At 33.2% G+C, this 11182-nt stretch overlaps 2 protein-coding genes across 2 annotated transcripts; one reads left to right on the top strand and one right to left on the bottom strand.

Annotated features, from left to right (window-relative positions):
* The first annotated feature begins 1251 nt into the window (after nt 1-1251).
* LOC108809126 (60S ribosomal protein L36a) lies at nt 1252-2187 on the top strand. The gene is made up of 4 exons (XM_018581257.2): nt 1252-1362; nt 1577-1756; nt 1845-1919; nt 1994-2187. The coding sequence occupies exons 1-4, from the start codon at nt 1360-1362 to the stop codon at nt 2051-2053; spliced, it is 318 nt and encodes a 105-aa protein (XP_018436759.1). The 5' UTR covers nt 1252-1359; the 3' UTR covers nt 2054-2187.
* A 415-nt stretch (nt 2188-2602) lies between these two features.
* Nucleotides 2603-8448, bottom strand: LOC130496925 (phosphate transporter PHO1-like). Its single transcript, XM_056989624.1, has 15 exons — nt 8093-8448; nt 6801-6890; nt 6311-6536; nt 5400-5757; nt 5250-5298; nt 5068-5139; nt 4825-4954; nt 4575-4695; nt 4217-4466; nt 4024-4128; nt 3896-3940; nt 3643-3795; nt 3285-3563; nt 3064-3200; nt 2603-2963 (listed from the first exon to the last, which is right to left on the bottom strand). Exons 1-15 carry the CDS (start codon nt 8339-8341, stop codon nt 2873-2875), a joined length of 2355 nt encoding a protein of 784 aa, XP_056845604.1. The 5' UTR covers nt 8342-8448; the 3' UTR covers nt 2603-2872.
* Nucleotides 8449-11182: the final 2734 nt, after the last annotated feature.

Raw genomic sequence — 11182 nt, 5'->3', positions numbered from 1 at the left:
AGAGACCCTGATCCTGACTGGAAAACACACTTGAACACTTACAAACAGGTGGGCTCGATCAGCTTCGCTTCATCCTTCTGCATGTGGTGTTTCAAGTCACAGTTTACATGATATGGAGGGAGAGAAATGATAGGAAGCACTCTAAGAAACCTAGACAAGTTCATCACAGTAAGAAATATGATCATGTCTGTGAGATACTTGGAGAAACCTTGCTTAAGGGGACTAATGCAATGTTGGTCCTAAGCACACAGCTAGATATATAGCTTATTCTTTTATTCAACTTTTGTACATAAATTCTTTTTCTTATGATGATTAATAAATTTAACATTTCATCAAAAAAATAATAAGTTAAACTTTTTAAAAAATTTAAACAATAAATATATTGTTCATGTTTCATTTTTTAAGATAAATTTGTTAATTGTAAACTGGTTCTTAACTTTTACTTTTATTATCTTTTGGCAAAATAGATTATTTGTATTAATATTATCCAATTCATTTAAAATTTTCAACCATTATTATCATCTAACTTGATGTTTATATCCAAGATCATGAAGAAATTCATTTCTAAGAATTTTTAACTCGATTAAGAATAATAAAAATAAATAATTCTATTTTTACTTCAAAACACATTTATTAATCACTTATAGAATATATATACATATGGTGCCTTTTACAAATTATGATATTTTGTTTGTTTATTTATGTTATCTAGTAAATTTATTATATAATAATGTTTAATTTATATATCTTGGATTACTTTTAAAATCAAATAATTGAGTACCATTAGTAAACATTAAAAAGGTGAAATAACTATTAATAAGTTAGTGTTAAGTTGGAAATAGATACAATAGAATATTTCTTTACAAAAAAATGAAACAAACCATTGGAGTAAATATTGCTTCATTTTTTTCATTCTAAAAAAGTTAAATTTTTTAAGATAAAAATAAAGCTAAAACCATTGGAGATGGAAAGACTAGTCGTGTAAACTATCAGACTATTAACTAAGTGTTATGGAAAGAGGTATATCGTAGAACGAAAATTGTTCATTAGTATTTCATACATTAAAAATATTTTATCATCATTTGTAATAGAAACAAAAAAAAAAATATGTTATGTAAATCATTTATCATCATTCTGTAAAAATACCAGCAAACTCTTAATTATCCTTACTAGAAGCTCTGTGCAAAGCCCAAAAGTTGTTATATAAAGCATGGGCCTTAACGTTAACGAAGGCCCGTTTCCACATATTTAGGGTTTCTAAAAAGCTTTACTATAAATTCTCTTTTCTTTATGCAACGTTTCGTTCGCTGACGACGGCACACAATCTTCACCCTAGAGAGAGAGATCAGATTAGCTAAAATGGTATTCTCTTTCGACTTGATTCCGTATTTTGGTTGAACTTGTTGATCGATTCGTATTGAGTCCTGTTGATTGATTACAGATCTATATTTTTGAGTTTTCTGTCTCTGACCAAATACTGTTTCAAACATCTTTTATCGACATGTAGTTACTAGTTACTGTTGAGTCATAAAATGCTTATTTGTGCTAGTTAAACTGAGTTAGTGTTGGTTAATAGGTGAACATTCCAAAGACAAAGAAGACATACTGCAAGAACAAGGAATGCAAGAAGCATACATTGCACAAGGTTACCCAATACAAGAAGGGTAAAGACAGTCTCGCCGCTCAAGGGAAGCGTCGTTATGACCGTAAGCAATCTGGCTATGGTGGTCAGACCAAGCCTGTCTTCCACAAGAAGGTGTGATCTTTTTTCTCCTTTGCACTCCACTTTTCAGATTCAAAATCATTTTTGAATACTGATTTTCTTATAAATGTAATTTGAACAGGCTAAGACTACGAAGAAGATCGTCCTCAGGCTTCAGTGCCAAACTTGCAAGCACTTTTCTCAGCACTCAATCAAGGTTAAAACGAACTATCTCCTTGCTGATGAGACTCGGTAGTTATTCTTAGACTAACTGGATTTTTGTTTCTTCAGAGGTGCAAGCATTTTGAGATCGGTGGAGACAAGAAGGGCAAGGGAACATCTCTTTTCTAAGCTGTTGTCATCTTATTTCGTTACAAGTTTTCTATTTCGTTGGATCTTGATTCCATCTGTTTTAGCCCTCGTATAAGATTTGTCCCTTCCCCCCAACTCTATATTTTGAATCATCTAGATATGATTTTACTGTTTTTCTATGCACTTGAAATGGTTACTTTTGAGATATAATTTGTACGAAACTCATGAGGCTCTGTTTTCTCGAGCAGAAAGTATTGATCTTTCATGTGAAAGCCTCTTGAAATTAAGCAATAACAAAATACTTTAGGTGCACCTCTCTCTAAACACGAGTTATGGGCAGGGAGCCTTAGGATCTAATTGAAGGAATCTGAGCTAAGTTTATAAAATGTTATCTTGGTCTGGTCAAGATCTCAAATCTGGCTTGACAATGCAAGCAAGCAGAGTCTCTGTGTCAAAAGCAAGTGCCTCGTTCTATTACCAGTTATGCTATGTTTATTGAAATATTTTGCTAAACACATCAATCTTAAGAAACACCTGTTTAAGTTTTCATCAAAATATAGAACTTAAAGAAGTTGTGTGTTTCTTAAGCATAGAAAATATAGCGACAGTTTTATTAGAAAAGAAGAGAAGAGTTGAACATAAACCTCTAATCAAAATTTACAGAAAATTAATATTATGAACTGGCAAGCTAAATTGTCTTTGCACTTGGAAAGTTTTGTAAAATCAAGAATCCAGCAGTCCCCTCTTCTGTTTGTTTAATGGGTAAATAGTTAAGCGATTCCCCCCCCCCCAGAGGTTTTCTCCGAGATGCTTCATGGAACCTGGTTCAAGACTGACTCTCCATTTTATTATTTTTGTTTAATCGTCTGAATCCATGTCACGGAACGGTAATGGTACGGTCTTCACTGCCCTAAAGTGGCCCACGTTGTTCAAATGCTCATTCTCCACTCTGTAATCACAACAGGTTAGTAAATTTCATACTTAATAACATCCAAAAATCAAGTTTATAAAACAAATCTTTAAAACTAGCTAGGTGAAGCTTGTTTTACCTGTAGAAGTTCCAATGGCCTCGACGAATGACTTCAAGTGATGCCAATAAGAAATCTAACAAATGAGACTGAACAGGATTGACTCTGAATCTTACTATTGTCTCGATCCAAGCAACTCGCAATACCAAATTCACCACCTGGATGATAAAATAAATTAACCAGCATTTAGTAAAATATCTTAACTTGTGAGACACGCTAAACAATTATGTGGTTTGACTTACAATGGAGAAATAGTAGTAGTTCTTGTTCTTGAGAACTAGATCGTCCCTTAGCCATGCGTTTTTGGATTTAGGGTTCAAAAGACCCCAATCTTTGACAAAGTCCCAGTATAACTGGTAAAGCGTGGCCACGACCGAGCTCACCAGCAGGACGGCTAACCACGGGGTGGTGTTTTCTCTTGCGTAGGTTATGCGGACTCCGGCAGCAACCATCGCAGAAACGTATTTCCCCATGTTGACTAAGTGATCGGTGTTTGATTCGTCCCACCATCTCCTTATGCACTGTGAATTAAACGTTAATTGAAAGTTTTGAAGGGGGCTTTTGATCTTAAAAGAAAATAAAAACATGAAGGGGACTTACTTGCATGGCACGCCAGAAGTAAGGTGAGAAAGAGATTAGGTAAGCAAGTTCTCTGTAGATTCTTCCGTTTTTGCAGGTATTATACTCGTGTGTTCGAAAGCTTTGAGCCATGAAGTAACACGCGGTCGACTCTATATGTCTTAGCAATGGAATCTGAATTGAATATAAACAAGTTAGAACATGATTAGTGTGTTAATTGTGGCCTAAAAATTAGGTATGGTCACCATCACTTGAAGTTTAATTAGTTAATTACCTGGCTAGTAAGTTGATCAGCCATGAAAAAGTCAACCATCAAAACCTGTTTTTGTACAACAAAACATTTTTAAAAATAAATTTCAACAGATTTCTTGAGCTACAAGTAATAAAAACAGTTTTAATTACCTTGTAGAACGGTGAGCAAACAATGTTACGTAAGATGCAAATGAAGCAGAATCTTGTAGGACGATAGAATGTGTCGAAAGGGCATATCAAGACACAAATGAAGATCTGTCATACACCAACATGAATTAGCGTTTTGAATTGCGATCGCGGTTGGGACGCGCTATGTGATTGATTAACTAACTAAATGATTTACCAAGAGAAGGATGCCAGGAATGGTGTCGACTTCACTGGCGGAAAAACCGGCGGCGCGGAGGATGAGATGTATAACCATAGCGGCCACGACTGATGTCATAAACGTGGTTCCCATTAGAAACGCGTCTCGGTAACGCAACGCTGTGTTTGGTGCAAACTCGAAGATAAAGGTGTAGTTTATCCTCGTGCTCTTCCACATAAACAGATTGCATCCATACATGAACATGTGTAGACTCAGCAACGCAAACACGCTGCGTTACGGGGAAAAAACCAGATTATAAAAACAAATTTTCTGGTGATCTCTTTAGTAGTAAAACTCTGTGTTCTTTAACAAAAATTAATAATTATAAATAAAATACCTGAAAACAGGATAAACAGTCTCTAAATATGAAACTTGAGCACCAGAGGTGAAAATTCCAGAAAGATGGGCCAGTATTATGTAAATACTAAACAGTGAGACAAAGCAACCAGTAAATAATCCTGCAAAAGAAAAAAAGCAGTTCATTTTGTTACAAGAATTCATGGTGGAATGCTATAAAACATACATAACAATAATAACGAAAATAATAATAAAAGAGGTGAAAAAACAGAGAAAATATAAAACAATACCAACAAAGAAAGTGACCATGTGAGAATCTTTCTGCTGGTGGGGTCTCAAGAACTTCATAGCCTTTTTCCTGTCATTGTTTGCGAAGTGCTTTGTGAATATGGACTCCACTTCGTCCATCAGTCTTACCATCTTGTATTTATATTAATCATAGTCACCAATTATTTTCCAATCTTTTTTATAAAATGATTTACTATAACATTACAAAAGATGTAGATCTGCTTTTATTTTCAGTCATATAATACCTTATCAGAGCTGGTAAATTGCGATCTCTTTACGACCTTTAGATAACTTGATGATGCTTGCTGACCAGAAACCTGTTGGTCCATAAATCAAAGTCCATCGTTAAGCACTATAATCTTCTTTTTATTCAAATATTTTTGTTTATCATCGATTCATCGTAACTAGTCAAATAAAGTTTCTTTACCTTGTCGAATTTCTTCAATATTTTTGTAAAAGCTATCATATTCAGTGAACTGCCAAAAAATATAATATATCAAAAGAAGAGCTATAATCATGCGATTAGGAAATAAAATATATATTAAAAAGAAGATATTTTAGTGGGTAATGAATTTACCTGTAGGTCTTCAACAGGCCAAGACCTTTGTAGAGCTCAACAAAGGCTTTACGTATCATCTTCTCTGCGCACTGAATCTTTTTCCGGTTGATGAAATCTCCTCCGCCGCTTCTTGGGTTGTTAACAAGCTCCTCCCATAGTACCGACGTGGCCGTAGCGATGGATCTTGCACCACCACCGTCAGATCCGGGCACGGCGTCGGGAATGTCGACGCGGAGAGACATTTTGGGTTTGCCTCCTTTTGTCTTGTGCCTCGTAGCAGAGTTTATGAAACTCACACCATTCCTCTCTAATGCCTCTATGATTTCGTCTGTTCTTGATGTTTCACTTTGTGTCTCACTTAGTTCTCCTGGTGACCCTAAAAACAAGAAAAAAACATGTTTATATTGTGTTACCTAACAACATAAGACACAATATCTAAAGATAAGAAGATTTCTTTTCGCGTTTATCTTTGCCCATACGTAAACAACATTTGTTGTCTGTCTATTTTTACTTTCTTACTCACAAACGATTTGTTTGTTTGTTTGTTAGTAGAATCAATTTGTGTTCTCATGCACTTGTCGGCCATTGACTATATATATGTCGATACAAAATCTCAAAACTCAAATATTTTAGTAGCTTTGAGTTTTGTTATCCACATGCAAAAATATTCAAAAAGTCTAACAAATCTCTATAGTTGATTTTTTAAGAAATAGCAACGTAAATCGTGTAATTTTGTTGATAACTGTTTTTTTTATACTACGTAAATCAGCCTTTGGGACATGCACTTTTATTTCTAATGGGTGCATGCCACGACATAGTTCAGATGTATGATAGTAGCTTTTAAGAGTCAATGTCAACATACATAATTTACTAAAGTACCCTCAACCTGACCTAAAAACTAAAAAGGCCTACTAGATAAGAAGACTGACCTGCAGAGAAGTCAGAGTTTCGAGCAGAAGAACTAAAGGAGCGTTGTGAATTAGAGCCAGAAAGGCTTCTCTTCTTCCGATCACTTAAGATCTGTTTGAGTTCTGCAAGAATGTCCAACTGTTTCTTCAGAATCTCTCCTCTTCCCACGAACTCTGTCTCTTTTGATTTGTGAAACTGATTCACTTTGTTTAACTCTTCATCCAATCTTGCGAAGAACACTTTAACCTAAAGCAAGAAATAGCAAAAAGCATTCAAACACTTATCAAAAAGTTATATAATAACTGTAAAAAGTAGTTCACTATTTTGACTATTTTCATTAGGATTCAGGGAGTGGGTGTTGTGCAATTTACTCTCGGAATAAAACCACTAATATACACGCCGTTTATTAATTTTGCTTCTTGCTCAAAGTAAGAAATAAGAATTCGTAACATTAATAACAAGGAAAATTATATAAAAATTTTAATTACTAATTAGTTAATAAGTTAATACCTCGTCTTCTTCAGAAAACAACTGAACAAGTTCAGTTTGGTAAATCTCCTCAACGTCATCCCCATCTTCTGAGCTTTTTCTTCTCCTTACCTGTGAATCCGCAAAAAATGACATGAATTAAAATTCATCTAATTTAGTCTAACAAACCATGTAAATATCATTTTTATATTTATTGATATTTTTCTATAGGTGTCATTGACTTGAATGTTTTTTGAGGGTGGTGACTTGTGAGTTTGTTATGGCTTTATATATAGTTTTTGTCACGATGGTTTCGTGAGATATCATAATCTTCACAACCGTTTTTCGCTTCTTGGTTTTCGTGATGAGTATGAAGAAAAAACATACCTTATTTTGGAATTAGTGGTTAGCATATTCAAAGATGTAAGTAAGAAAGTGTAATAATTAGTTTTTAAAAAAGTTTAATAAGCAATTATTTCCGCAAACAATTATACTGCAGATTTTGGAGTTTGTTAATCTATAAGGCGTTTCCAGATTTAGGAAGCATGTAGGTTCCTAGGTTAAGAAATGAACTAAATGGTCTCAATCATGTGTTTAATGATACCTTTTTTTTTGAAAAAAGGCTTAAGTGTTTAATGATACCTTTCCTTAACAGACATACACAAAATATGTAAATATTCTTTTTGACAAACAAAATATGTAAATATTACGTATTAGATACACAAAAAGACTTCAGAAAGCTTCCCAACTTGCGATATACGACTTAACATATTGGAGTTCTACTAAATCATATCAAATATGTATTATTTACATATCTTAATCTAATAAATATTTTTTTAAAGAGTAAAAAGCAGATTTCTCATGACACAAAGCAGAACTAACCGGTGACTTTAACGCGTAAGCAAAGACGCGAAAAGAATGGGAATGGAAAATACAAAGACGTAAGCAGACACGACACTCCATAGAAACAATCATAAGAGAAAAACTGATGCTTTAACAAAATAAATTAAATCGTTAAATCAATACTTTTTCACTCTCTCAAAAATCATATGCCGAATTTGCTAAGCTAAAGAATGAGTAATGTAAATGCAGCTAAATTTACAATAATTTCCGACATACTCAAGACCTATGGTCTCACTAAGTTTCTTCTTCTACGTAATGTGCATTTAGACTATCATTCTAATTGCTCTTTTTTGGGTCTAAAGGTTTTAATTATCACATAAATGAAAAGAGGTTACAGAAGTCACACGGAATTTAATACTAATCATTCTAACAAACAGGAGAATGCATCATGTTTTGTCAAGATAAATTAATGTAGAGCATCGATAAATTACCTGAATAATCTCTGGTTTTTCTGAGGAGGAAAATAGTTTATCCGAGAAGGTCCTGGCCAATTTGCGAACCGGGTCGAAAAGAGATCGACCAAAATCAGGATGATGAGCAATGGGGTAAAGAGAAGCCGGCTTTGGTTTACGAGAAATTTTGATTTTTTTTACTTGCTTTTTTAGTTGACAATAGTTAACAAAGGCCTCTTTCCACTCTGGTATGAGTTGTGCCTCTAACTCCTTTGAGAACTTCACCATCTTCTTCGCATATAATCTCTTCCCACTTAGTTAGGAGATATGTCGATTTTGTGAAACGTGAAGAAGGAGAAAGAAAGAGAGAGAGAGAGAGAGAGAGAGAGAGAGAGAGAGAGGTTTAGTGTTTAACAGAGGCATTCAGAGGCATAGAAGAAAGTTTGTATATATAGAGAGAAAGACGTATGGAGAAGGTAAATGTAGTTTTCTCTTTTTGGTTTTGGCACTTATTAACCTAATGGAATTATATCTTTCTCACACAGATGGTTTGCAGCTACGAGACGATTTAACTTTATTGCGATTTGCTAAATTTTAAAGTATTGGAAAGGGAAAAATGGAGGTGGAAATTATATTATATTAAATCGCTTGGCCATTATGCGAGCTTAATTACACTCACTTAAATGTATATATTTGAATATATATATATACTGTATATATATAACGCACTCATTAGTACTCAGGAATTATAAAGAAAGGTGTGAGTAGTGCAACTCGTCACGAACCCCACACACAAATACACACTTCTGTTGCATTGAACAAGGATAATATTTAAATTTATCTTGTATGCATTCTTTTTTAGAAATAATATTTAAATACATTAAACAATTAAATCTCCATCTATACTATGATCCATGATGTAATATTACGTATAACACGTACACGTAGCTTTTAATTATATGAATCGAAGCACACTAACCAAACGGTTGTATTCTAGTGCTGTTTGTTCATCGAGTCCTGCATACATTTTAGCACTACAAAGATTAAGTAACAGTTTTATATGTTTCAAGATTAGTCTTTTTTTTTCTTTTCAAAAAAAAAAAAGATTAGTCTTTTTTTTAGGGTCAATTTGCTTAATAATCATAGCAGCACCATATATAAAGAATATAGCCATGCATGAAAAGTTGTGTCAATTTGGCATAAAATTAGACAACGCTCTCTTTTCCAGCGAGTGAGAGATAATAAACACAACGCTCAGTATCATACTATACTATATTTATCCAGTATATAGTACAGAACAATTATTTTATAACAACAACCATTATAAAAAAAATGAAGTAAAACCATTATAAAAAGAATGAAAAAATAAAAAAGCTAAAAAGGATGAAGGGTTTGTGAAGAGTACACTATACTCTAAACCCAAACTAAATACCCTAAATCCAAACTATATACCCTAAATCCAAACTATATACCCAAACCATATACACTAAACCCTAAACCCAAACCATATACCTTAAACCCAAACCCTAAACCCAAACCATATACCCAAACACTAAACCCTAAACCCAAACCATATACCCTAAACCCAAATATTAAACCCTAAACCCAAATTATATACCATAAACCCAAACCCTAAATCATCAACCCAAACTCTGAACCCTAAACCCAAACCATATACCCTAAACCCAAACCATATACCCAAACCATATACCCTAAACCCAAACCTAATCTTAAACCTTAAACCCTAAATCTAAACATTTATCCATTTCGTGACTATGCTATACATATTATAGTATGGAATACTCGACACTCCTACAAACTTTGTATATATAAAATTCTCTAAAATTTCTTTAGAGGGAGAGATGATGAGTGGCGACAGTGTTGGATAACAAAACAGTGTAACTGATCAAGTAGTGAGTAAGAAAAATCAGGAGGCAGAGAAGGAGATATAAATTACAAAAGAAGAAAAAAAGAAATTTATCAGACTATACTGTAATTTAAAATAGTATAGATTCAAAATTGCGATTATGAAATATTATATAAAATTTATAAAATATATGTTTGTTTTAAAATTTTCAAAACATATTATGTGTAGAAAAAGACTTGTTTTTATTATCTAAACAACAAAATTGTATAATTGTTTTTACAGAAATTGAAAGCAACTAAAAATTGAAGGGGAAACCATATTTATAAAAAAAAAAAAAAAAACCCATTGAAGGACAATATGGCAAATATTACACAAATATCATAACCATCAGTTTGTTATGGATATAGAGTTGATATTTTTCCTACTATGTATATGGCTCCAAATTTCTCTTTTTTTTAACACAGTTTTATTTTATCTCGGTGAAAATGTAAATATATCCGAGCTGCGCTTTGTAATTAACTTATTATATGCACAATTTTTTTTAAGACTTTTGTTTGTCTTTCTCCGTTGAAATACTTGTTCTACTTAAAAAAAAACTCTCTGTTTTCGTCAACTAAATATTTTAGAAATTGCAAACGCAAAGGCAATAAACAAACATGTTAAAATACTAAAAGTTTCATTTGTGTTTACATATTGTAAAGTTGATAAATACAAAACGTTGTGGATTTCTCTAGAAGTAAGACACTATTATAACATAAAAACGCACATACAGAACACAATACGAACAAAAGAAAACCACCGCGTCCACAATTACTCTTGACAAGTTAATAAGAAGTCCTTCTCTTATTCAATCAATCAAGCTTTGGTTACAATCTCTCAAAAGCTCTCAATCTCACAACTCACACGTTATATCTCTCAACCACATTCTCTTTATATAGAGATAAATATTTCCTAATCCTAATAAAAATACACTTTCCTTTTTTCTTAATACAAGAGGATTATGTCTCATTATTTGTTCACTAAGTTTTTTTAGTCTTTAAGCTTGTTTCAACATTCTCCCCCTCAAGCTTAAAATCACCTCCACACACATTTTGAACTCCAATGAGAGTCCTCATCTCTTTAAACTTTATTCTTCCAAGTGACTTTGTAAGAATGTCAGCTTTCTGTTCACTTCCCGGTATGTGCTCAACATCAACTTGCTCGTTCTCAACGCACTCTCAAATAAAATGAAATCTTCTGTGTATGTGCTTGCTACGTCCATG

The sequence above is a fragment of the Raphanus sativus genome, chromosome 6 (assembly GCF_000801105.2).
Source record: "Raphanus sativus cultivar WK10039 chromosome 6, ASM80110v3, whole genome shotgun sequence".
Taxonomy (NCBI): domain Eukaryota; kingdom Viridiplantae; phylum Streptophyta; class Magnoliopsida; order Brassicales; family Brassicaceae; genus Raphanus; species Raphanus sativus.
The sequence above is the reverse complement of the archived record's forward strand: the minus strand, read 5'-3'. Positions and strand labels throughout refer to the sequence as shown.